The sequence below is a fragment of the Cynoglossus semilaevis genome, chromosome 1 (assembly GCF_000523025.1).
Source record: "Cynoglossus semilaevis isolate Cse_v1.0 chromosome 1, Cse_v1.0, whole genome shotgun sequence".
NCBI classification, from domain to species: Eukaryota; Metazoa; Chordata; class Actinopteri; order Pleuronectiformes; family Cynoglossidae; genus Cynoglossus; species Cynoglossus semilaevis.
The window spans coordinates 25,262,684-25,290,338 of NC_024307.1; the positions used below are offsets into that span (position 1 = coordinate 25,262,684).

General features: G+C 40.8%; 3 protein-coding genes and 1 non-coding gene across 5 annotated transcripts in view; all 4 read left to right on the forward strand.

The window, feature by feature from the left end:
- Positions 1–81: 81 nt before the first annotated feature.
- dtx4a (deltex 4, E3 ubiquitin ligase a) lies at positions 82–13,426 on the forward strand. Of its 2 annotated transcripts, none has more exons than XM_008321507.3 (9): positions 82–933; positions 1,505–1,719; positions 4,043–5,234; positions 9,696–9,757; positions 9,926–10,087; positions 10,167–10,228; positions 10,391–10,711; positions 11,418–11,507; positions 11,589–13,425. In XM_008321507.3, exons 1-9 carry the CDS (start codon positions 731–733, stop codon positions 11,817–11,819), a joined length of 2,538 nt encoding a protein of 845 aa, XP_008319729.1. In that variant the 5' UTR covers positions 82–730; the 3' UTR covers positions 11,820–13,425. The 2 variants fall into 2 exon arrangements, with proteins under 2 accessions (XP_008319729.1, XP_008319737.1); XM_008321515.3 differs by lacking the exon at positions 82–933 and adding an exon at positions 946–1,273 and having other exon boundaries at positions 11,589–13,426.
- On the forward strand, positions 353–424 carry trnaa-cgc (transfer RNA alanine (anticodon CGC)). The gene has a single exon. It is a non-coding gene; the product is annotated as a tRNA-Ala (tRNA).
- A 389-nt stretch (positions 13,427–13,815) lies between the features above and the next one.
- Positions 13,816–18,993, forward strand: msantd1 (Myb/SANT-like DNA-binding domain containing 1). Its single transcript, XM_008321930.3, has 3 exons — positions 13,816–15,570; positions 15,660–15,953; positions 17,245–18,993. The coding sequence occupies exons 1-3, from the start codon at positions 15,317–15,319 to the stop codon at positions 17,534–17,536; spliced, it is 840 nt and encodes a 279-aa protein (XP_008320152.1). The 5' UTR covers positions 13,816–15,316; the 3' UTR covers positions 17,537–18,993.
- A 394-nt stretch (positions 18,994–19,387) lies between these two features.
- The window catches only part of rgs12a (regulator of G protein signaling 12a), a 39,680-nt gene continuing 31,412 nt past the window's right edge, over positions 19,388–27,655 (forward strand). Inside the window, 4 exon segments of the mRNA XM_008321527.3 lie at positions 19,388–19,670; positions 21,390–22,268; positions 22,270–23,283; positions 25,683–25,775. Of these exon segments, the coding sequence (XP_008319749.1) occupies positions 21,465–22,268; positions 22,270–23,283; positions 25,683–25,775 (1,911 nt within the window). The 5' untranslated portion in view covers positions 19,388–19,670; positions 21,390–21,464.

The following is a 27,655-nucleotide window of genomic DNA, read 5'->3' on the forward strand; positions in this document are numbered from 1 at the left end:
TCGTTGATCAAGAACTTTCACAAAGTATAAAGAAAAGACAAAAGTCGTTGCTCGAGTTCGCCTGTGCACAGGGAGACAAACAAAACAACGAGCGAGGTGAAGCAGCAGGCAGCCATACCTGTCAGGCACACGACCTCTGACCCGGAAGTTACACTGGTGACGATGGGAGCGCAGATATATAGATTATACCGGCTCACCTCAACGACTGGCGGAAGTGAGGAAGGGAAACCATAGCAACAGTCAACAGAAAGAGCGGGGGGAAAACAAGACAAAAACGCTCGTACTGCTACATATGTATATATGTATGTATATATGCATAAAATATCTACAAAAATGCGGAGACGAGCGGCGTGGGGATGTAGCTCAGTGGTAGAGCGCGTGCTTCGCAAGCACGAGGCCCCGGGTTCGATACCCGGCATCTCCACATATGCTTTTGCTTTGCAGAACTCTAATCATGCTTAGTTTAAAAGATAACGAAAAACCAATCACAACTGATCGTTGCATGAGCACACCAGCAAACACACGAATCTACTGTGTGACATGATATATGCTACCATTGGCTTCTGGGTACCTCCACCATCCTGCGATTGGTTGTTGGAGGCGGCCGAGGCGTGGGAGTGTTCGCACATGAGAGTGTTAAACATTTCTCTTTGCACCGGCTGAGTAAATGTTTCATCCGTGACTGTGTTTGGAAAGAGGGAGCAGCATCTACGGATTCTACGGGATCTCGATGCTTAATGAGCCAACAACTGAGACTGAGACAACAATTTTAACCAGAATATTTTTTTTAAAAAAATGTGCAGGAATAAGCATATGTCGTGTGAAAGCTCTGGATATTACCTTTGGACCAAATGTTTCCTTCACTGATTATTTTGAAGCACTCAAACTATTCTGCTCAGCTCTGGAGACACACTGGAAAAGACCTGGGGCTGGGTGAGTGTTTATTGGATTTTTGCTTTCTCCTTAGACGTTGCACAGATTTTTAGTGGTATGCATTCGCCTGCAGCCAGTCTGCGAAGCCAGTCAGTGACAGTAACCTACTTTACGAGCGCCGCACCAGCCTCTCTCTGAGCATCCAAGTTGCATTTTCCTCTCTCATCCGAACTTGACTGTGACGGAGAAATGATTTCGGCGCACGTCACTCATCTGCATAGGGAGTGAAAAATGCAACCATCCCGCGAGCCTTTATGCGCCCTGAAACATCTCCCTTCGTGTAGTATGCGTTAAAGGAATCTTCTAAATTGCTGCGTATCTGAAACTACAAACATGGAAGGTACCATTAGCTTGCACTGTCATCCCCTCTCAAATATATTTATTTTTATGCTCACAGATAGGAAACACATCTGGGTTGCAAACGTGCCCAAGATGGATGCTGTGCGCAGGGATGCACGGCCGAGCGGCAGCACGGCATCTGTTAAAACGCACCATCTCCGTTCTTTGGTTTCACTTCTGTTTAACCCTTGTATTTTTGTGCATTTGTTTTTCATCTCCACTGCCGTTGCAGGAGTAGGATGTTACTAGCGTCTGCTGTTGTGGTATGGGAATGGCTGAACGAACACGGACGCTGGCGGCCCTACAGCCCGGCTGTCTGTCATCACATCGAGGCAGTTATCCGGAGCGACCCGCGGTGTGGTAGCGTCGTTCTCGGCCAGGTGGACTCTCGCCTCTCGCCCTACATCATCGATTTGCAGTCCATGCACCAGTTCAGACAGGACACAGGTGAGGAGCAGACAGGCTGCAGCAGGGGCCTGGGCTGGAGGCCCCCTTTCATTCCTTTCTAATGTGTGCCCAGTTTTGCACTTTTTAAGTATATTAATATTGATTGGAGTTAATTGTTTTGCATGTGTATGCTTTAAAAATACCCGAGCATAGACAACGTTATTGCTGTGTTTCCATTTTGATGCAAACATGAGAAAAACCCATCAGGGGCTGGTTTACATTAGAGCATATATGCATGAGAAATAGGAACACATTCCAGTTTATAGGCAATTTATTTGGGGTCAGTCCTTAGCTAAAATGTATTGAAGGAATTGTATATGGCCATTTCCCATACTGTTTACATACATACTCCGATTTTATCCTGTAGGGTGTGCTATGAAAGCTGTCATGATTTTATAATGTTGTATGATTAAAAAAAATCAGGTTGGACCACAAGTAATTTCTCACTGCATGCTATGAAGCAGCAACTCACAGACCACTAGTTGTACGGTAGTACAGAGCTTCCACTCGTCGGTGGAGCTGTACATCTCCAATGACTTAGAAATAACACCTACTAAAACAAAACATTTCAATACTGAAACTGTTTCTGATCTTACATAAACTTTACATTTACATTATTGTGCACGTTTTTGGGTAAACTTTTGAATATTTCATGGTACGGTTCATGGTGAGGCAATGCAGTTTGTTTAGATTTTGTTCCCACAATCACAGAGTGACAATACTATGTTGTTCTCTGATAGACTGCTAGAAACTTGAGTTGATCAAGCCTAGCCTTAGCAAGACAGCCAACAGGGCAGAGTGAGTTAATGCAGGGAACTGTCAATTGTCAGAGATCAAAACTTTGTCAGCCACATCAACATTGCCCTTCTCTCTCACCGTCGTCACAAAAAAGCCTTTGTGGAGTTTGTTTTCCAAACTGTCATGCCTGGCAAGCAGGGTGCCCCCGTCTGAGTAGGGGAGAAGGGGGTATGAGGAAGGAGGGGGCAGGATTTCAGGACTCCGAGATCACTGACAAGTCGGGGTTGGTGGGAACCGATTTTGTGAATGGATTCTCCTTTTGTCTTGTTAGAATTGACATTCTGTGCCAAAACATTCTGCTTAGATGAGAAGTGGGTGACTGTATTTTTATATATGGCTCAGTTTACTGAACAAACCTGCCACTGTATATGCAGCCCCAAAGAAATGAGGGGCTGTCAGGGGGCCCTTTGGTCGCACTCCCAGCATGAGGTGAATGTTAATATTTCCAGTGTTCAGTAATTTGCTTCACAATATAATATTTTACAGAATGAGAATTCTGCCTGAAATGATGGACAATGACAAACAAGACAGTTCTGTTAGTTCTTGAACACTGACTGTGAACACAGGCTGTGAACCCATTTTGGGCAAAGAATTAGAAATAAGGTGGCTTTAGAGTATCTGGACTCTGAGTTTCTCTGGGAAAGCAAACACTGACCACTTTGGTTTCAGATGAAAGCTGCCAGCCAATCAGAAACCAGAACACTGTGTGCTGTTACCAGGGGCAACCAGATTGCCTAAATTCTTGACAAGCAAACACAGACATGTTGAATTTGTAAAGGTTGTAATCTTGTTCACAGCAAATAGTGGTCCAGTCACTCTAGCCTGCTGTTTTCATCAACCTGTCATCAAAGAACATCCTCATCCTCCACCTGTTTCCAGTTGTGGGGAGAAGAAATTCATACTACCGAGTGAGCATGTCCTTGTTTGGAACATATGGCTTTGGACACTGGTTAAGTGTCAGGAGGAGAAGTTAAATTTGCTCATCAAACCACATGAGCTAAAGCTGCCAAGTGACCTGTGTAACACATGATATGCCTGCTTGAGAGAAAGTAGTCCTCCCGCAGCAATGAGGAAGTAGTCATTAAAATGTCCACTAATATAAGGTTGGTCTGACAGATGGTTTGTGGTGGTGGTGTCATGTACTGCACTTATTTCATTGTAAAATCATTGATTGCATTGCCATTTCCCTTTTTTCTTCTTACCTTCTGTGCTTTTGTAAAGCCAAAACAATTGTTAAATCAGTCATTTGGCAGAAGGACAGAGATGACAATGATTGATGATTACTAAATGGCCTAACTGGTGTTAAAGACCTACAGGACATATCAAAAGATTTAAGTACAAATTTGTCCATTTTAGTAAAGTGGAAAGTCCTTAACTACTAAGCCACCATTGCTCTAAATGCTAGCCAAAATAAGCATACTAATATTAATAATGATAATAAATTCAACCATTGTCTCCACACCAGGGCACAGTCTTCTCAATGTACTTGATATTTTTGCTCATGTTTTTCTGATTTTTGCCCCAGGTACCCTTCGACCGGTACGACGTAGCTTTTACGACCCAACATCAGCCCCAGGCCAGGGCTGGTTGTGGGAGTGGGAGAACGACGTTGGTAGTTGGACCGCCTACGACACGGACGTTGGCATTGCCATCCAGGCGGCACGAGATCGTCAGCAGCCCTGGCTGGACCTGGCACCGCTGGGTTTCTGCTACCTCATCGACTTTGAAAATATGACACAAATCAACGGGCAGACGCAACGCTGCCGGCGCATCCAGCGCCGCTCTGACCTGGCTTACCCAATGGTGTCTGGGCCCTTACCGAAGTCTCATCATGCCTGGGGGCCCACATCAATACCCAGCCACGGAGGACTTCTTAGTATGGATGGGTCTGGGGTTGGTATGGGACTCAGAATGGGTGGCAGTGGGACCGGAAATGGGAGCGCATACCCCAGCGGAGCACTTCCTGCTTCAGCCATCACCTCTCTGGGACAGCCCTGTGCCTGTCAGCAGTGTATGTTAGTGCTGAGCGTCAAAGCTGGCACTATGTCAGCGGCACACACTTTGGGTCGAAGACCCCCACAGACCAAACCTCCCAGTCCGAAAATTAACACTCACTCTTTTTCTGGAGGTTCTTATTCTCTGACTCTCCCTCGTCCACCTTCACTGTCTCGATCACTGTCCCCAAACAGGACGTCTATAATGGGGGCCATGGGTGGCTACGGTGTTGGTGGTCCTGGAGGTGTGAGCATCGTCGGTGGGAGCAGTGTTGGCAGTCATAACCTTGGCTTTGGAGGTGGTTTCGCTAACTCCTACTCGCTCCTTAACTCAGCCACTGCAGCACTTTCTCTCTCCTCCACCCGCCCCCCTCCTCCACCTCTCCCGCCCCCACCTCCGCCTCCTCCTCCACCTGCCACCTCGTCCTCATCGGTCGCCACCTCTCCACCTCACCCCTGCGCCTCCTCTTCCTCTGTCTCTGTTTCCTGTTCTGCCTCCACAGCACCCACCCTGGTCCCTCCTCTGATCTCCACAGCGGCCTCCACCTGCACGCCTTCGCCTTCTGCCCGTGTCCTGGGTCCTGTGTCTTCTTCAGCTGGTAGCAGTGCTGCAGGTGCTGCCTGCGCTGCACCTCTGCCGCCCCGCTCTAGCCTAGCAGGGCTGAGCCGACCTGCACTGCAGCGCATCGCCATGGCCCAGTCACGTGCCCTCATCGCCTCTGGGTGAGTCCACGGTCGCTGATGACAGAGTTCATTTTGTGGTTGCTTCAAATATTTTCTCACAAATCAATCAGATGAGTTCTTATATGGAAAACAGTAGGTAGTTAGCAGGTACCCCAGAAGTTCTGCCAAGATTTAATCCTAAAAGTGAAACTCAACAACTCTGAAGTTTTCCTTCTTTATAACTGCAAGTGACTTTGTAAGTCACTTGCTGAAATAAAAGAGACCCAATACACTACCTCACAGCACAGAAAAATGGCAAATACCTATAAATAGAATGCACATGCTGTAGAATACTTTCTGTAGATCTTTCAATTCGATCAGAAGGTTATTATTGCTTAAATTTCCCGTTTCAGTACATTCATTTGTATTCAAAACAAATTGAGTTCATTCTCACAGGGAGTACGGGGGATTTCTAATGAGTGCACAGCCTCGTTACAATGCCTGACATCAGAGCTCATTAGCAACCATTAGGCTTTAATCTTTGTGACAAATTCCACCAGGCTTATTTAAATGGAAAAACAATGGCTAGCATTCACTGTGAACAACAATACGTGTTGCAGAGATTCCCAGTATTTGTCATGCAACGAAACCAGGATTTTCATGCAGGAATTTCATTTCTGACGACTTCTGATTGGGAAAAGCTGAAGATCCAGGTCTGGAAACACTTGCGCAGGAGCTGGAAGCAATTTGTAACCAGTGTGGCCAAAAGATTTATGAGGGAAAGTTTAGTGCGTGATATTTTTATCATGGAGGCTTGTAATTAAAGTGCATTCTGGTGCAGTGAGAATCTGCCGACAGGGGTGTGTAGGGGCTTTTGGTGGTCTTTTTGTCCCACTTAAATAAATGTGTAAGGAAATTATGTGACCATGTGGAAAAAATATTCATATCTTTGTTGTATAAATATTTCAAGGACATAATTACAATATATGATTTAAGAGTCATTGGCTAATTATGTCAATATTTAAGTTATTATTTTGTTTTCATTTTTGTTATTTTTTATTAATTTTAATTTGTTTTTTATAGAATAATTTTCTCTTTTTAATTTTTTTTAATTTTTTTTTTTTATATCATTTGGACCCTTGTGCCCCAGAGCACTTTTTCACATAACAGTGAAAATTGGATCTTAAAATCTTTTTCTTAATATTTAATTCATCCCCCCACTTACAAGGAAAGATTTAATTACAGCTGTGAAGTTACATCAGGGTAACTTGGCAGAGAATTGTTGACACTTGAATTCCCTTAGTTGAAACATTTCCAGTTCCCAGGTGTCATCAGCAGAGGGCCCTGTTCGCTCTTCTATCTGCAGGGTCGGTCGCAGCTGTTGTTCCATTATTGAATCACATACTCTTGTGTGTCTTGTTTGTGTGTCTTGTTTGTGTGCGTGTTGCACGTCCCAGCCCGTAGACATCATCATGTTCCAAATATAGCCTCTCAGTTCATAATGTTTTTCCTCTGTCGACTTGAAAGTCTGGATTTCTTGGATTAAAATGTACATCAAGAGTTGAAAGTTGCGTTAACAGGCGGAGTTAGAGCTGACATTTGTAAGCAGCTAATCCCCAGATTATTAACATAACACCACGGGTTTAATAATCCTGCTGCTGTAATCTGAGCTGTGTGACTGACCCGTTCGTTCATTACATCAGGTGAGAGTCATCTTTCCTTTAGCAGATGGACCCACCTGCTGCTGCTGCTGCTGCTGCTGCTGCTGCTGCTGCTGCTGCTGCAGTAAAACATGTCACACGCTCCTTGACTCTTTGTGGCCTGTCACTTGAACATTCTCCTCTTCACCTTGTCCACTGTCCTTTACTGCTTTCATCACATCACTGACCAACACAGATAGTGATGATGAAGGAGTGAGGGGACAGTAATCTCCAGGATTATCAAAGCAGTAACATGAAGGCTGCTTCTTATTGATGAGTCATACAATTTAAAAGTTTATTTTTATTCAACTCATTTTCTCATCTTTTATCCTTCCTGTAATCCTTCAGTCTTCTTTTCTTTTAGCCATACTTTCTTTCTCTTGCGCTCTTTCTTTCCTCCTACTCTACCCTCTTCTTGCCTTTTTTTTTGTTGTATTGACAGACAGACAGACCGATAGATAGATAGATAGATAGATAGATAGATGGATAGATAGATGGATAGATAGATAATATAACGGTAATATTTAGGAACACGCAGGTTAACTGTATTACTTTAGGTTAAACATGAAGTGTTTGTTTTTGTGCGGCAGATGGTTTTTAGGTCAAGTCTTTACTTCTGAAGAGGTGGGAAAGGTGACAGATTATCAGGCTGACATGAGCGGCCTTCACTTCGCCTCACACCTGTCGTGGTTTCACTCAGTGACCTTTGACTTCTGGAGAAGAGACACAAACGAGTGTTTGAGTTGCCAGAGGGGTTTCTTCTTCTTTTATTTGTTGTTGGACTACATTTGTAAATGTGTGTTTGAGTTTGAAAATGTTTTGATGCTGTGTTGTGTGGCAGCTTGTGTGTTTCCTTCGTCCATCTACTGCCACAGATGGAGCTCTGCTCTAATGCATGTAGATTAGCTGGGATCACAGAAACGTGACCAGCTGTTGCTCACACACCTCCTCTGGTTTTCTCCACACTCAACACCATCTTCGTCCACCTGTAATCCTTTCATCATGTTGGTCACATGCAGTAAATACTAACCAACTTATCGAAGTTCACGTTTGATCCACTGCACGTTTTTGGCTGTAACCCAGAAAAACAAATCCCTCACGATCTGGGAATTTAGTTCCAATAACAAGAAAATGTAGAGCGATTCATTATTAATTTACAGAAAAGTAGGAGCCAATCCTGCACTCTGGTGGCCAGGGCTATTGTAGGGTGGTGACAAGTAGCTTACATTATTTTATTTTTTGTTTGTACCAGAATGGGAAAAAATTATATATTTATCATAATCATAATTGTAATGTACTTTTCCAATGGGGACATCAGTTTTTAGGAATCTACTAATGAGGCCGTGTAGAAAATGTCTGGAAACACTGATCTCACATAACATAAATCACTTTAAAATACTAAGAAGACTTAAAAAAGTTATGTCAAATATTTAAATAAAGTAATAAGGAGGAATTTAACATGTTTAAATTGGGGCACAATTATTATTTGGTGATCTGACGATGAAAATATTCTTCTGGTCTAAATTATACTTTATACACCGTGGTTAGAAAGAAAGGAGGCTTTTTGTTTGTTTGTCATGGTACACAACACAGGTAGCATATTTATAATAGCATAATTAGTATCCCTTAACTATGATAACTATGCTAACTTATACTGCCTGCTAATAGTTTCTGACCATGTCCCGTCAGCCTTATGGCAGTGTGACGGCGTCACCCCAAGGTAATCCGTGTTGTGACGCATCACTGTGCTACAACCGGTGTTGAGACAACAGATGGAAGCAGGTGGATTAGTCCTATAAAAGAGGACGGGGAGCAGACAGCAAAGAGGAAACGGAGGAGCCGAGACACTGCTACTAACGCAGTACCCACAAAGTGAAGTACTGCGTAGTGAAAGAAACGAGAAGACCAAAAGTGAAAATATCTCGATTCCTATTTCTGATTTTTGCAAGTAGAGATGACGGTCATCAAAGTTGGCAGACCGTAAGTACACAGCTGTTAACGTGTGTTTCCCTGGTGGTGAGCAGAGATATTACACTTACGATAAAGATCAGAACTTTTTTTTTTTTTTTGATTACCATGAGAGATGTGCTGATGTTACCGAAGTCCAGTGAGACAAAAATGGACTTGTGTTTGATCCGTAAATGACAATAAGAGAATACTTGTGAGCGATTGTTTTTTTATTGTATGTTTTCAGAACAACATTAGACGTTTTTGATTCTATTTAATTTAACGTGGTTGTATTTGTTCACAAGTAAAGTATTAAATGTAGCCACATGGTTCCTGTCTAGTTACGAGAAAGTATTTACTAATACTTTTACTGTACTAGTTACAGGAGAGTATTTGCCTTTAAATCAGTAATCCTTTATTCTACATTTTTCATTTAATAATTTAAAACGTCATTTTACATTTTTGCTTTTTAAAACATTTTTTAAGTTTTGTTTTAGGTTTTAATTTCCTTAAATGCAATAAGAGTACCTTCCTTGTACTCTTGCATTTTTTCTCATTGTTAATTTTTATATTTTTATGAAGGTTTAGAAACGTGATGGAAAAAAATATATATATTGAAATGTCAAAAAATCCAGGATTGAGAAAAAGGGGCAATAAATACAATAGATGCTGAAGGGGTTTGAGTTCTTGTACAACCTGCTGAGCTTCGTTGAACTAGGTGGCTCTGGTCAGGTGTGTGTGTTTCCATCTGTTTAATGGTGACTCAACAGATACTGAGAGCGTCAGCCTGGTCTGCTGAGTTGACCTGACCTATATTGTCAGTCTGTGGTCTCTACACTGTAAATTAACTCTTAGTGTTTTGTGTGTGTTTCAGAGTGCCAACGGTTCCAGTGAAGAACCTGAATGGTTCTAGTCCTGTGCACCCTGCACTAGCAGGTAATAGTAAATACCAAAAACTTTTTTTTTTACTTTTATTTATTTTATTATTTTATTTTATATATTTTATTAATATAAGCTATCAAATTCATATTTTGAAATGTAAAAACATTTCTAAATGTGAAAAGGCGACACTGTCTCATGTCTACCCTCTGCTGGTTTTTGAAGGTATTACAGGCATCCTGATGAGTGCTGCAGGTCTTCCTGTGTGCCTCACCCGCCCGCCCAAGCTGGTGCTTCATCCTCCACCTGTCAGCAAGAGTGACATCAAGCCTGTTCCCGGTCTGGGTCATTGCTGCCGCAAGACCACCAAGAAGCAGGCTCGTAAAGGTGGGTTCATGGTGAAGATTTCCTCATTTGCTAAGGTTTTTCAGTCTCACAGCGTTTGAATATTATGTTTGTGTCTCAGGTAAAACCCCTGAAGATGTGGTGAAACGTTACCTTCAAAAAGTTCGAAATCCTCCAGAAGAGGTTGGTTCAGTGCCAAAAATTAAATGCTCTGTTTTCTAAAAATCTATGGCAGCAGAGATTGAAGCCTTGTGTCTTATGAGTATGACACTATTGAAAACAGCGAAAAACAAATATTTGTTCGATGAGACGTGACTCAAAATTGAGTTTGTCTTCACACCTCAGGACTGCACCATCTGTATGGAGGCCTTGGCAGGACCTTCAGGCTACAAGGGTCCCGGCGTGGGTGGTATCTCTCGGGCTGAGTCTGTCGGCCGCCTGGCACAGTGTGGACACCAGTACCACCTCCAGTGCCTCGTTGCCATGTACAATAACGGCAACAAAGACGGCAGCCTGCAGTGTCCGACCTGCAAAACAATTTATGGAGTGAAGACCGGCAACCAGCCCCCTGGAAAGATGGAGTACCACGTCATCCCGCACTCGCTGCCTGGTCACCCTGACTGCAAGACCATCCGCCTCATTTACAACATCCCACCTGGCATCCAGGTAATGGAACATCATTATTTTTGATCAGGAATAATGGAATGTAATGTCATTTGGAGTTTTAACTGCCATTGCTGGATTATGTTGGTTCTCATTTCCTCCAAGTGACTTCATATACAAAACGTAAAATCAACGCAGAAATGTATCCTTATAACAAGTTATTATGAAACATTTCATGCAAACTGCACTCAGTTCCAGGTTTCCTCTTCAGTTTAGCCACTTCAAAATAAAAAGTTGGCTGACTGGAACAAGGTTCTAAATAAACAGCCTGGAGATTAAACTAAAGTTCCTCATCCAAACGTCTGTGGTAAAACACATTTGCTGTTTTCAGCATTAGTCCACATCAGGCTGCTAATATAGCACAGCTCAGGTGAAGCCACATAAACTGTGGCTCCCATGCAGTTACTGTTATATATATATATTTCAAAAAGTGACCTTGGAGATTTCTTTGCTCACTGTAAAGAACTTTAGAGCTAACAACATATTAGCTCCAGTAAGTGTGAGCTTCCTCTCCTGTTTTTCCAACACGGAACGTATGCACAGAATAATCGGCTGCTAAACTGGAAACACGTCCTGACCAGTTTAGGCCAATGATGCTGAAAATCGCCTGATTCCTATTTTGGACTGGTCGATTGCTGCATCCCTTAAATAAATAAATAAATAAAGGTCTATTCTGAGTTTTCTTTTTTTTTTTTTTTTTTTTTTGAAGGGCCCAGAACATCCAAATCCAGGCAAACCCTTCACCGCCCGTGGGTTCCCCAGGCACTGCTACCTCCCTGACAGTGAGAAAGGACGCAAGGTGAAGAAAAGATTTTCTTTTCTCTGTATTCCAGTAATAAATCATCAATCGTTGTATTTAAATGCCATTTCCTCCTTCCAGGTTCTAAGGCTGCTCCTGGTAGCCTGGGACCGCAGACTCATTTTTTCCGTGGGCACGTCGAGCACCACTGGAGAGTCTGATACTGTCATCTGGAACGAGGTGCACCACAAGACAGAGTTTGGCTCAAATCTAACTGGGCATGGATACCCTGACCTGGGACACTTGGACAATGTCCTGGAGGAGCTCAAGGCTCAGGGCATCACAGAAGAAGAGTGTCTTTCCAGGGACTGAGAATCTTTCAAGAGAATTAAAATTTCTCTGGAGTCCGAAGGAGAAATAACCAATTATAATTCAACAGAGGAAAGACGGGGGATTTAGAGGAGATGGTAGAAAGTCCTCAGTGGACCTCTGTAGAAGACCTTTTGGGAAGAGTTTCCTCTCGTGATGCAGTAACATTGTCAGAAACCACAGACATTATTCAGAACAACATTCGCAGCCACTGTGCACGTTTGAGTCAGTGTTAGATTTAAAGAACAAACTCATTTCTGCTCTGAGAGTCAGAGTGGAACCGTGTCAGTGTGAATGAACTGAAGACTTGATCACTGCTGCTGAACTGAAACAAGGTGAAAAAGAAATTACAATGAGTAGGAACTGTTCAAACTGTCGGTCCACGAGCAGAAAAAAAAGAGTTTTACAGAAAATATTTCAAGTTAAAAACTGGATTTCTGAGCATGGATATTTTCCGACCTCTAGTGGTGAATTGTCAGAACTACATTCCGGTTTTTATTTCTATCTTCTATTACTGTGTAGTGCACATGTGGATACACGATAAATCATATGGACTTTTTGTCATGTTTTTATATTTTAATTTTATACAGCTTAATTTTGGGGAGGGGGCACGAACACAGATGTTGTCTGACCTACAGCAGCTCATTTCTTTTAAAACTACGTATTCACAATATTTTGTAGTTAAAATTCCTTTATTGCACATTTATTAGCTCTCTGTTATTGTGTCTGCGTTATAAAAGACTACTGGGTTGGAGTACCATAAATACCCTGAGAGCTTAGATTGAACCTCAAGTCTGAGGCAGAATTGCACTGCGAGGGAATACATGGTTCGTATCTACTGTATCTGTGTAAGAGACACACACACACACCAGCCTCAAATGCTGTCATGACATTACAAAAGGTGTCACATGGGTGTGTTGTTTGTGTGTGTGTGTGTGTGTGTGTGTCATATATAGTGTTTTTCATTAGAAACTGTAAAACTCCTTGTTGTGTGGATGCAGTTTCAGCCAAACATGGTACAGTCTGTGTGCTCTGGGCCATTTGGTATTAAAGGAGGTACAACAGTATGTGTTGACATACTAATGTAGGCCAGCATTAACAGCATTTATACTTTCAAATATATTATGTATGCACTGTACTGTACGTTTGTGTTTTCGTGCACAAATTTACATTAAACATTTTTCTAAGGTTCAAACAAACTGGGGCTTCACTGCCAGGTTTTCTTCTTTAAGTCATGTTGACTTGAAAATTGATTGATTGATTTTTTTTAATTTAAATTTTCAACCGACTTTTTTATTTTAAAAAAGCAAATTACAGCCCTTTAGTGGTTTACGCTCACATTGACACCTTCAGCCACTACAGAGTCTGTGCTTAAGTCCTTCCTAATCTGCACACTTTAAGGCATCAATGGGAAACGGGAAGATAACACGTAAACAGGAATACTGTGCAAAGCCATTTGTCCCGTCAAGGACATAGAGGACAAGACAGGACAAAATGACCATTTGAGGCAACCACACAAACCACTACTTTTTAATCAATATACCACTGCTTTATATGAATATAGTCAGTATATACCTTTGCCCAGTTGTTGACATTGCAGAAGTGTCACAAAAGAGTAACAATTTACACCAGTTTCATTAGTCTAATTGATTAGTAGTCTGTAAATACTTCACCACCACTACTATTACTACTAATACCAATCTCTAATAATAATAATAATAAATTGAAAGCTTTAGCTTTAGGTTTCAGTATTCTGTTGTAGTGAACAGAGAGCATGTAGCTAGCAGATTAAAGGCAGATCTATTTACTCAAGATGATTCTGCTAACCCCAATTTCTTCTTGGTTGTTTGACTTCCAAATGCTCTACTGCCATCTACTGTATTGCGCAGTATTACTGATTGTTATACTAATAATACTGCAGTCAATCATTAGTACTCTATTCAAGTACTGTGTTATTGAATTAATACTATACTATATATATATATATATATATATATGTGTGTGTGTGTGTGTGTGTGTGTACCTTAAAGAAGACTTATGCTTCATTATTTGGGTTTTTGGACCATGTAAAGAAAGAATTTTAGAGTCGTTTTAGAAACATCCACTTCTAAAACTACTCCTGTTTAAAATACTGAGTTAAATGTGGTTTCCCACTCCTAATCAGGCTGATTCCTTTTAACTACAAGCTGAAGGCCAAAAGAGAAAAACTAGAAGACAGCCTCTCACAGTAAAAAAAAGAAAAAACAACTACCATTCACCATTTCAGTGCCTCTAAAGCTGTGCAGCTTAACATTGCTCTTAAGAGACAGATGTGATGAGTTGGTTAAAGCAGCCTCGTTTGCTTTAGGAGTCCGCACAGATGCAGCCTGTCAGGTAGTGTGCAGCAGATGTGTTAAGGATCTAACGAGGCCAGAACTGCGTTAAGCCAGGCTCTCATCACCAAGCAGGGGGCTAATAAAGATGAAGGGAGGCTGCAGGCTGGCTGTGTTTGCTGCATCACTTTCTGCTCCACTCCCACTGCAAATGCAGCAGAGATGCTGCAGAGAAAGGGTTTTACCGCCTGTGTGTATATTTATGTGAAAGACCACTAAAATGAATAAGGGAGGGGCTTAATAAAGGGAGGAAGGAGGAAAATGCTCATATTATGGTAGGTTAGGGAAGTTGGAAGAGGGGCAGAGCTGTTGCTGTGGTTTGCTGAGATCTGAGTGGGGGGAGGGGTTTGCAACTGGTCAGTGAAAAAGTAATGTCCTGCGGGGGTCTATTGTCTGCAGCCTTCGATATGAATAGAAAGCTGATTACAGCAGCATATTGGATGGCACTGCAGGGTTACGTATAGCTGATCAACACGTGGTGTCATTTTGTCTTTCCAGTGAAATCTGATTTTTCAAAGCTCCAGACTGAGAGTTCCATGTGAACCACACCAGATGGAGCAGATCTTTCCTCTCACTGTATCGAAGCAGCTTGTCTATTATTAAAAGCTTTTAAACAGAGCAGTGTGTTGGCCCACGGCCAACTCCAGAGCTTGGTTGCCAAGGAAACACGTACTCTCATGTCTAATGGTCTCAGCTTTGTCTCTCTATTTTATTTTTTCTGCCTCCTCCCCAGAGGCTCATGTTTCAAACCTGTCGGCAGTCTGCTGCACTCACACTGCTGCCTTTCAGCTAAAAGCTTTCTGTGCAGCAACTGGATTAGAATGGAGGGGAAAGGAGAGCGGACGGGAGTGGTTAGAGCAAAGGGGAGGGAAAATGAAGGGCCTCCCTCATCGTTGCCAAGGCAACTTGATGTCATGGTGACATCATGCACCGCTAAAAGCTTTTAACCGGATTCATCTCCTGCCTTAGGCCCCATTTTGAGTCCTCTTTCAGCTAGGCTATAGGGGGAAGGGGACAGGCAGGACCTTTTTGCATATTTCTCGCCTGCATAACACACAGCTCTCAGCACAGTAAAACCCTTCAAGTCCAAGCTATAAAGACTCTCAGGCCTAGAGAACCTTTAAAACCATGGCAGCAGACGATGGTTTCAGCTACCTATTGCCAGTTCACAGTGAGAAACACAGACGCGCCCCCAACTGGACGGACGGTGAAATGAAGGCCCTTCTCTATGTGTGGGAGGAACACCACAACGAACTGAAAATGAGCAAGAGGAACGCTAAGGTTTACGAGAAGATGTCTCAGAGGTTTTTCCAGCTGACCGGGGAGCAGCGTTTCAAAGAGGAGATCAAAATGAAAATCACCAACATGTCTTTCCAATACAGGCAAGTCTGGCACCAGGGTCTCAGGGTGACTCACGGGTCTTAAATCCAGCTGCTGCATGACTATAAACATCTCTTTTTATTTTTAACAGGCGACTGAAAGCCACAGCTGCTGAAAGTGGAGAAATGCCGGACTGGCCGTACTTTAAACCCATCGACAAGATCCTCACCAAGCCGCTGGAGAATGGACGAGTGGAGCCATTGGAGTATCAGGCCTTGGCTGCAGGGCCTTCCACATCCTCCCAGACTGCAGACAACATGGTGGCCCACCCAGAGGAGGGCATGCTGGGATTCCTGCCAGAGTACACAGGCTCCTCAGATGAGATGGAGATAAAGCAAGAACTGGACTCTTTGAGTTCTGACAGTGACAACACACAGATTTCCAGGTAAAAGGACCTAGATCAGACCTGTGTGTATGTGTGTGAATGAGCTATAGAGAGAAAGTACAAAGTATAAATTATTTTCTGAAGCTGCACAATTGTACTTAAAACACCACTCAAGGGGCCATCTACCTGGGTTACTTACTGGTTTGGAATCAAACCCTCAACTCAGGTTAAGAGTAGTATCCATACATCCATCCATTTTCATCTGCTTATCTGTTACGGGTTGCGGGTAGTTCCACTTTTTACTGTCAGGTAGCAAGGGTTATTTTTTATTATATGTATAACTATCTTAATAAACTTTCTTTTTTCAGCAAATAACTCATCAGAAATATAAGACAAACCAATAATATTTACATAAGACTATAGCATACAGTTCAGTACATTCTGGAAAAACTAGTAATGTCTTTAAAATAGAGTCAACAGACCTAATCCATATGTCTCTGAAAGTAACTGGAATATAAAATATTAGTGTTTGCCAAATGCATTTTAACATAACTTGACAAGACTTAAGACTCTTCCTCAAAAGAGTAAATATTGGCTAGTGTTGGATTATCGAGTTCATCGCATGCTCCTTTATAGATGTTTGCAACAGCAGCCTGCTAAATTAAATGGAACCATGAAAGTAGGGTATTTCCAACAATCCATGCTAGTTGTAGCCCTTAAATGCTAAACCATGTTGAGCATCACTCATATGTTGTACAACTACCTGAGATTTATTTCCCATTCTCAAATTTCACTAATGTTTCACTTTAGTCTGACAGGAAGGTTAGGGGAAGTTTGACAGAGTGAAGGTTTCTGTCACATCTCCAAGTACAACTTCAGATTGGTATCTATTGTTAGTTGTACATTCAATTAGCTTGCAGATTAGCAGTAGCTATGATAAACATATTGTGTTTCAAAACGTATTCATGGAACATGTCATTGTCAGCCAACGAAGAACCTTCGACGAAGTTTTTCAAATCTAAAAAAGAAAATGTATATTTGAGATATATACTGTAACTTGTACAAGTTAGTCTTCTCCTCCAAAGCTAATCCAGCTAAAGTTAGCTAGCATCCTTTCACTGCAATGCTGTCACCTACTGGATCTTTTTGCATCAAACAAACTGCCTATAACCCACAAAACTACCTAGATTACTTCAGTGTGATACCTCATTCTCATTTAACAAATGCAGAAACTACTAGGAATATATTTAGCAGGCAACCAGTTGCAGATAAGAAATTAATCTCTTTTAAGGCTGTGTCTTGAAATCCTGAATTATGACAACTAACCTGTCCTTCCTCCACTGTCACCTAGCTGCCACCCAATTTCTTCAAAGAAGAAGTATGCTAACAAGCATCTAGCTTTTAAGAAAAAGAAGCTGCGAATAATGCAGTCCATGCTACTGCAGCAAAAAAGGTCAAGCCGGGCAATAGAAGAGACGTGCAGAGAGGTCCGTCGGGCCATGCATCAACAGAACCTTCTCCAGGTCCAGTGTCTGCAGCTGCAGGAGCGCATGATGAACCTTCTGGAGAAAATGATCCAGCCGTCGCCCTCCACATTAGCGTCATGGGCTCAGAGTGGAGTCAAAGAAACAGGGAAGATGTGAAAATGTGTATACGTTTCAAATGTTTGACAAGGTAGTCGTATTGCCTAACCTATAACCTCTCTGAAGCAGGAATAAAATGCCTTTATTTTATTGCATTGAATGGAGAGAAAAAAGCCAGAGAGTCTCTGATGTGATCCAGGCTGTAGTGTTTTCACCTCAAGGACATTTGTAGCAGATATTCCTTTTTGAAAGTTTTAAGTCAATATATATCGGTGGAAACATCTTTCACACTGTGTCAATGTTAGTAAGTTGTCATGTACCAGTTATTAAGGCAATAATTTCTATGGTTATCAAAGGTGTTGTATGTAAGCATTGTCATCCCTTGCAAATGGACATTGTATAGTTTTTAAATACCATGTTCTTTTGGTTGCTATTCACAAATATATACTGGTCCACCATATGGCCATGCTTGGTTGGAGCCTAACAGCAATATGACCCACAGCCTGGTTATTGGGTGTGGCCCAGAATTTAATGCTGTATGTGGAAATTGTATCCAATACTGATAGCAAAACATCATATTCTTGTAACTGCTATATTGGTAATATGTCCAATTAGATACCAATTAAAATTGGCAAAAACAGCCCAAAGATAACCTGTGTTAAGGATGACAACAACAACAACAACAATAACAACAACAATAATAATAATATTATCACATTAACTAATCCTTTATTATTTTAACAGAGCAGAATAACATTTGATTATGCATCACTGTGACCACAGTGGCTGGTTATTTGGCTCCACAGTAATCAGTCCGTACATTTGTGAATGGGTAGCATTGTTTTTAGGATTAAATAAAATAGAGAGTCCTTTTTTTAAAAAAAGTACTACAATGTAAATACAACATAAGCCTGTTTTGCATCACTGTGGAAATAAAACAACTTAGCTATCTCATAGTTTTATGGGTTTTTACCTGTGATTTTCTTCCTTAGCGACTTGCATGTCCATGTCTTAGCAGAGAAACTACAAAATTACAGAGGCGTGAGGATTTAGAGGATTTAGAAAAACTGGGGATTAAATTGGGTCCACTGCACACAACTCCACGGTAGACAATACTTTGATGAATATAATATTAATAATAATTACAAAACCTCCACACCTACATGAACTTATTCCATGCTGTCAAGTGATACACTCACGACAACAGAGACTGAATAAGTTCAACCAGGTGTTTCCAACCTGCATTAATCACACTGTCACATGACATGTTTCATAAGTACACTTTCAGTTACCCTCTTGTTTTGTGCATATGTACTGCTGTTGAAACACACGTGCCACACACACAAAGGCGCGCACACGCCTACCCATTTGACCTGTTGATCAACCGTTGGAGCTCTTTGACCAGAGAGGTGTGTTTAGTCAGCATCCTGAGCCAGTTGCTGCAAGGTGTGAAGAACTCAGGTTACCGGAGACTAATAATCTACGTGTGTGTTTTTAGTTCGTTTTGAGGTCAATTATGAAGGTAAGTACCAGTCTAATTTTAAAAAAAAGTTTATAAGTCAGGCAGACACTAAATCAGGAAGAAATGCAATACTATTACATTGTATGGACATGCCTATAAACATTGGAAAAGTAAAAAAAGGGAAGCAACATTTGCTATTGAAATATATTGCTAGGAACGTTTAAATTAGTATTTGTTTTTTGTAGTGCACCCTGTTTTGTGCTTTATTACGTGGTGTACAACAACAGTATTCAACAGTATTATTTGGTTGTTGTTTATTTTAATTCATATGTTATTGGATAAAATAACATTAATTCAACTTTAAATGTTTTGAAATTTGATTTTAAGTTTGAAACAAGACAGTAAGCGTGTAACAGACGACAACCAATCGCCACCCTTGGTTCGTTTAAATATACGTGCCCTCATTGGCCTGTTCACTGTGTCACGTGACGTAGTTGTTACGCTGTTATGGCTACGGTGAAAGACGCTTTGTGATTTTTGCATTGAGCCAGTGGGAGGCGGTGCATTCGCACGGTGTATGTGGACTACTATGAAATCACGACTAGGCATTATATAGTTTAAAATAAGTATTTAAAGATAGTATTGAAGCAATAAAGCGCTTAAATACTTAAAGAACAACACATGTGAATGTAAAGCGTACATTAGACGAAAGTTTTCGGCTTCGGACAGCAGGTAACGAGTTGGAGTTGAAATAGTTGTGGACAACATGGTTGGTTTGTGTATTTCAGATTTTTAATTATGCATTTATAAAAGTGCTGTCTTGAGGCTGTAATTGTTTTGTTGTGTTGAAAACTGGTCAAATGTGTTAGTAATGTTTGTTAAACAACAGTTGACCGAAAGAAACAAAAACAGTGGGGTTGTCATTAAAGTGCTGTACCAGCTGGCACTCGGTTTCGAGACGGGAGGAGGAAAGCTTTAAACAGAGGCTTTATTATTATTATTATTTTCTGGGACATATTTTCACGCTATTTCATAAAATGGCTAGAAAGGCCTTTCGCATTTTAAAGTTAACCTTTAGCTGTTTATGCTGCTCTTCATTAACTTTCAACTGATTGTGCCACACACTCTCGCACAATCAGAACGTTGAATTACCCCTCTTATTTCTTATAGAAATACTTTTTTTTTAAACTTCGTGCACATTATTTCTGGCAACTGAATTAAGCCAATGTTTCGTATTTTGTAGCTACCTTCGTTATTAGCCTCTCTTTAGGCACTATTAAAATCAATGAATATGTCTGGATAACGTTAAAGTCGAACAACTGCAAGAAAACTAAATTTGATTTGAACTTGATATATCTAATATTGAGAAATCCGTTTTCTTTTTTTCTAGCATTTTATGTGTGTTCTAATTCAATTTTTTTTTTTTTTTTGCAATTATTTGTTTATCCATTTCTGGTATGTCTGTACGTGTTAGCTACTGTATATCACCACTGTCTTTTAATGACCTTGTGGATCCATATTGTAAAAAAAAAAAAAAAATGGTTTTAACGAACCCACATCTATGTTCTTGTATTCATGGTCTGGGTTATTTTGGGGTTAAGCTAACAGGCTAACCTTTCAGATACTACCATGCATTTACATTTAGGCCTTTCTAATCTTTTAAAACGTTTTACTGCTTTGCATGTAATAACAGATGTTCAGGATGCAAACGTGTTCTGCCCAGGGTCACTGCTAATTTCTGGCTGTTCTGTAGTGTTAAAGTCATGTGTTATTGCTGACAATTGCTTAAATAAGATGGATGACCCATTTTAGTTCTTGCTTATTTAATCAGATGGGTATCAAACTGCCACTGTGGGTCACTAGTGCTTTTTTATTTTATTATTTTTTTATTTTATTTATTCTGTTATCATTATAACAAGATAATTCACGTTGTACCTTTATTACGTCCCATCTTTATTTAATGTCATTTAAGGTTTCTTGGTTTGTTTTCAACAAATATTCTAATATCCTAACAATAAAAGGGGAGATTTAAATGGTTTAAAAATCCACAAAATAATGTTGTTGGCAAAAAGGCCATGTACCTTTGAATTGTTTATTGGACCATTTAAGCGGTTTTAAAACATGTTAATAAACATGTTAATATTTTTCATTACATTTTGGTTTATTACTGGATTAACATTCCCACTTTGTAGGTATTGGCTTTTATATTAAAAAAGATTTGGTCTAAACTTGGTTTTATACTGTTATATTTATGATAACTTAAAAACAACAACATTTTATTAATCATAAAAAATAATATTTAAGATGGTCAGAAGTTGCAGCTCTAAGTAAATATTTTTGAAAAGGTTTACATCTGTTTAACTCACTAAATCACAACATGGTTTCATTCTATCAGGTGTTTGTACACTGGGGAATGACTTTTCAGCTTTTTCCATTTGTTTTCTACTACAGGATGAATGCCACACAATAGCGTTGGCAGGCTGCATGTGTTCCAGTTCCCACCAGTGTTAGTCTACAAGAAAAAATATGAGGATCCAGGGACAGCCTGAGGGTGCAAGGAGACGCCTGGATTTGAATGCGGTGGATGAACTCAGAGCCTTTGAGGTCCTCCGTGGTCGGGCAGGATATGGTTTTACTGTTTCAGGACAAAGGCCATGTTTGTTAAGTGGCATCTTGGAGGGAAGTCCTGCTGACCAGGTGGGACTCAAACAAGGGGACCGCATTATGTCTGTCAATGGAATGGACGTGTCCTCGGCTTCACATGAGAATATTGTGCGTATCATTGGCAGCTGCCGAGGACCCTTGCGGTTGGTGGTGCACACAGACAGCAGAGTTACAGAGAAGCCCATCATTAATGATCTCATGTTTGGGATAAACCCTAAACATGGTGTTTTCCAGAAGCCTACTGTACTTCGCACTATCTCAAATGATTTAACCAAGTCTGCCCTTAAAACACCTCATGCTGTCAATATAAAACAGAGGCCCGTGTCTGAGCCTGACATGTCCCACTGGTCACAGCAGTGGAGTGTTTTAGCTGAGCAGATGAATGAGAAAAGGTCCAGAGTGGATTACACTGATTCTGTGTTCACAGAGCCACAAGAAGCTAACCCAGACTGGAGTGTTTTAAACATGACTTTGGTGGTTGGCTACCTGAGCTCCACAGACCTGACTTTGAACACTGCACAGTCGGAAGAAGGCTGTTTAAAAGCCATCCGGCAGCAAATCCGACAGTTGGGAACTGAGCAGGAAACCCACAGTCTGGTGATAATGAAAATCATGTTTGACTGTATCCGCCTTTGTGATGACGTTGGGGCAGTTTTGGCAGCTTTTTTTGGCAGATTTACCTGCTGAAAACCTCGTTTTAGGGGCTGTGTGTGCTGAAGATCCAAGGTTCTTTTGTCTGGTCACTACAGCACACGTAACAGATGGCCATGTACCTAAGGATGGCCCTCTTAAGACCTCCTGCCACGTGTTCTTTATTGACCCGGAGCTGGGAAACCATGAAGAGCACAAAGGAATAGCTGGGCGATTTGGGTTTGACTGCACCCCAGATCCAGATGCTTTGGGTTGTTTGGAATTCCCTCAGACACCACCAGATGTCCTTCACTTTGTCACTGTCCTGTACAGTGACTTGGGGGAGGCTGTGGAAAGGCTGAGAGTAAAACTGGACAGGGAGGCTGAGCAGCAAGACAAGAAAAACAATGGCACTGGCAAAAAAGGCAGTTCGAGCAGCAACACCGACAGTGGAATTGGAAATGGGTCTCCCCCTGAGGAAAGAGCAGGAAGGGATTTTCCTCCTTCAATCCATGTCCGTACTCAGGCCCACCTCCCCAGCTGTCCTTGGGATTATCCTCATGCTGAAGACCTCACGCCAATTAACCTATCTGAACATGACCAAAAACCTAATCCATGGAGCAGCTCTAGCACACACTCTCTTTCAGAGTCCTTACCAGGTCCTGATTCACTTACAGGCTTTTACGGAGGTCCCCCACCCAGACTTAAATTCCAATTTAAGCCCCCTCCACCTCCCTCACCCTTGGGTAAAAAGACAAACTTTTTGGGGGAGTCTTTCAGAAGCAGCCAGAAGTGGTTCTCTAAACCAAAGAGACCCAAAGCTCAGAATAGTGACCCTACGACCCATGTTATTTTAAGTAACAACAATAAAAACTGCTCCTCCTGTGATAATCTTGGCTCAGGCACAAATAACCTGCCTCCCCCAATGCATCAGATTCCTTCAGACAGGTACCCTTTAGCAGAGGTCAAGATGCTGCCTCCCCGAGAGGAGTGGACCAGAAGGTTTCTGGAGCAGAGAGAAAAACAGTACATGGACAACAGTACCAAAAATGTGAGTAAACTTCTAATAAAATATTATATTACAAGATAGAGGAGAAGATACAAGTAAAACACACATGAGCTGCTTTATTATACACTCAATACAAGAAGAAGCCTAGAACTTTTTACAAAAATGTATTTATTTAATTTTCAGATTTTTTTCATAAAATTCCTGAGATTCAATTTTTTCTTCCCTGGCATTACTTACATTTACATTGGTTGTCCTGAAGGCATGTAATTGATTTGACCTGATTTCCTTCATGGTAGTTCCTTAAAATATACCCAAAGAATCTTATACCGAAGAGTCTTATTTATTGGAACACTGGGAGTATAGTGGTATGTTTATTTTACAAAAGCAGGTAGCAGTATATGTTTTGGGATTCAGAGTTCATTTTTCACATTTTATATTTGTGCCACAGTGGGAAATATTCACTCACTTTCTTTTCCCTCTTTGGGGGGGTAAATGTCTGCCTTGAGGAATTCCAGTACAAGTGATTGGGTCCAGTGTTTCAGCATAGCAGTTTAGTAGGAAATACCGTATTTTAAGTAAAGTTTAGTGGCATTTTGGGGAGTTGTGTTTGTAAAAAACACAATGTATATTACAGGCTTCTCTTAAAACGAATTAAGCTAGTAATACTAAGACAGAAGCATCTGTGTCTGCAGTCCACTCATGTTCAAAAACTGCCACAGCAGGAAGTATTAAATGTTTATGGAGGGTTGAGTTTCCAAACACTGTGTGGGTGTTGGTGAGACTGTTCTCTGTGTCACCTAAATCCAGGTACAATAATGCTACTTCAACAGACGACTCGTGCTGAGCTAATAACAAAAAACTTCCAAAACCTCTGGACCTGTGGATAAAAAACATGTGTTTGAGGCTACAAGCAGATCGAGCTCAGCACAGAGTACCCATGTAACCTAAACAGGACAAACATTTCGTCTATCCACAGCAAAAAGAGAAAAAAAAGAGTTGTTGGTCAAACTTACAGCAACATGTTTGTTTAGGTTGGACGATAAGCTTTTTAAAGCTGAAATATCCGTCTGTTTGGGCCGACACAGAAGACACCGCACGATGAAACCGCTGTTTCGCACTGTTTGTAACGTAAACGCACTTTCAATACGAGGACACAGGTGTACCTCGTTGTCTTTGTCAGCATTGTTGACCGTTGATTCCGCCATTTTCTGCTGTGGTGGATATTGACCGCGAAACTTATCCGTCCCGCCACAGAGCTCGAGTCAGGTCACGTGACGAGACCGCGCAGCAAGGGCTACATTTCATTGGTCACAGTCGCGCGGTAGAGCCTTGGGCGGAAGTCACTCGCTGACAAAATAAAAGGAGAGATACTGGATCATGGATCTATAGAGAATAGAGAATATAGTTAAAGCTTTATCCAGTATCTTTGTAACGAGTAACGAGCTCAGTATAGCCTAATGTAGCGGAGTAAGAGTACTGTTTTTTCTTCATAAATCTACGCCAGTAAAAGTATAGTGATTTAAAACTACTCCTAGAAGTATTTTATTTTGAAAAACCTACTCAAATAAATGTAACGGAGTAAGTGTAATTCGTTACTACCCACCCTCTCATGTCGTCTTGGTGTTGCTTCCAACTTTGGCCACAAGATGTCCCTGTGTTTCTATGAAGCTCAGAGAGAATCCGCGGGTCTCTGTATTTGTTTCCTTCTGTCCTTTACAGTAGTTTAAAATTGAGGATCGAACCATTGTTTTATTTTAACTATTTATTACCAATTTACACAATTAACCATAGTTGCCACCTTGTATAAACTAGCACTCTGTTTTCTGGTGTTTTTCAGAGCTGATTTATGAGAGCTTTTTTTCTCTCAGCTATTAGATCAGAATGGGACCAATCTTGTGCAGGAAATCTAGGCAAATTACAGGGTAGAGCCCCATGTCATGCCGTGGTAATTATCTGCAATTTCTCAAGTCTTTGTAAACCTTTAGATACAGCGTCTCTTATCAGAAGAACGGGGCCAGTTGTTTAACTCAAGGCAAGCTAAAATAATCCATCTCTCATTTACGACACAACTTTGATAAACACTTCTGACTCACACTGTATGACTTAATTACATTCTGTGTTATGACCTTCATTATAAATACCTATTTAAGCCATGACAAATAAATATATAAATCATTATGGAAATACCCATTTCTTTCCTTTTTTTAAAAAAGTATTTTGTCCTACATTTGTTCCAGGCTCCACTTTCACTGATGAGCTGAACACGATCGTCAGAAAATAAATTTCAATCAGTTCAATGCTAATTTGAATTTAATTACAGTAACAAGGTGCTGGTGCTGCACAGTGTTTTGTGGAATACAAATCAGCTTGTACAAACATAGTTAACCTGCCTTTATCCTTGCTGTTGTGTGTTGACTGATATGTCTGACTTGTTTTCACAGGCCTCCAGGTTTTGGGGAAGGGGTTTTGTCCGCTCTTCCAAACGACGCTCAGCCCAACGTCTCAGCATGGCACGGTCACTAGATGACCTTGAGGTACTTACTTGACACATCTACTATTGTCAGTTCCTGGAGAGTCTTGTATTTGATTTGAATTAGAACTAAATTTCGACAAGTTATTTTAAAATGACATTCTTTTCTAGCCTCAAAGTGTCAAATTCCTGTATGCAGAACGTTTTGGCCACTTTAGTACTGTGAGCACTCAGGTGAACCTTTGTGAACAATTCCGTTCCACTTGCAGATCTTTTTTTTTCCTAAACTCCATTTCCTTTGCATTGAATTCTGCCTTTGCTGCCACATTTGTGCCTAGAGTGACTGACAAAGTGCTCTTTGTGCTGGGGCCCAGAGGCACGGCCCTGTTTGTTTGGTCTCACTAATGAGCGCTGCTGCACCGCTGAATATCCTGCTTGCATTCTCTCACATTAATGCTGTTGCTGTGGAGTTCTCTTTTTCCCCTATCATCGCCATGTGCATACTCATTTACATTCACAAGAATACACATGCACTCCAATTCACACCACAATTGCTTTGGCATTAACTGACATGAAAGCAGAGCAGAAAGTGGAACCACTGACTCTACATTTTATACCCACACATTAGTCGCCCACTCTGACACACCTGTGGACCACACACTGTGTACAAAGGGGCTCTGCGCTCCTCAAGGCCGAGCCATCACATAATGTCATTGACATGAAAGTCTCAAAGCAGATGATTGTCCACATGCTGAAATGCTTCTGAGATATTGAGTTATTATGATGTATTGATATTTTGAGACAGAGTATAGAATGAGGCTACTGTATATTTTAGATAAGTCACACTTGAGTTTTAGTTGCATCTGTCAGAAATGATAAAAAAAATCAAATTTCACAGAAATGTTAAAATTATCCTGAAAAAATACTTTTCCTCCATTGCTTTTGTTCTTCTTGTTGCTTCTGAATTCTGAGATAATCCATGCATGTTAAAAGCATGTAGCATCTTTAAGGGCCATTTTGAATATTTCTTCTGCTCACAGCTGAGATGATGTGATAACTCGTAGGCCTTAACCATCACCTATTTTTTTAAAAAACATTCATTCACAAGAATAAAAAAAACAGAGGTTTACTACAACTATAATGTTTACTACAACTACAAGTCTATTCCATAACTCAATTTCAAAAGGTGCAGTAACAAAAGTGTTACGCTTAGTACAGCCAATCCAGACTAAATTACACTGTTGTGATGATGTTTTTTTCACTTTAACTGTCGTTTATTGTTAGCTCACAAAACTATAGATATCAGAACACATGGGGAAGCACTTTGTTTACAGCTCATTAAATTAATTAATAAATTAAATAATTTTGATTGTAATTTTCCTGTTTCTATCTGTTTATTTAAAATAAAATCCATTTGTAATTTATAAAGATTTATATCAAATATAATGATTTAACTGAAATGATTGACAAAATGATTTTTGGACCTTGTAGCCCAGCCCTATCACAAAGCTTTGTTTTAGCTTTACTACCAAAATGTGGTGGTGACTGATGAAAGGTCCTGGTTTCGCTCTCTAGATTCTTGCGTTATTCCTCTATTAAATACATGAGATTCTTGTAATAATAAGTCCAAATAATATTTTATGTTCTTTTTTTCTTCTAAGTTGGCCAAACTGTGAAGATCCCTTTAATCCTAGTCAATATATTTAGTCACTGTGGTTGTGACTTCCTGCTAAGGCTTGCTAAAGATAGCTACCAATTTACTTTTACTAAAGCATGCACCCTCCTCCTGAAGTTGTCCTGGAGGTTTGTCAAACTGCAAATGTCCATTATTGTTTATTATTCTTATTATTCTTTTTCCAACCTACGACGTGGTCACTTGCTCAGAAAATACACAAAATAATGTGTGTGACAATACAGCACAGTTGTTGATGGTACCAGTGTTTT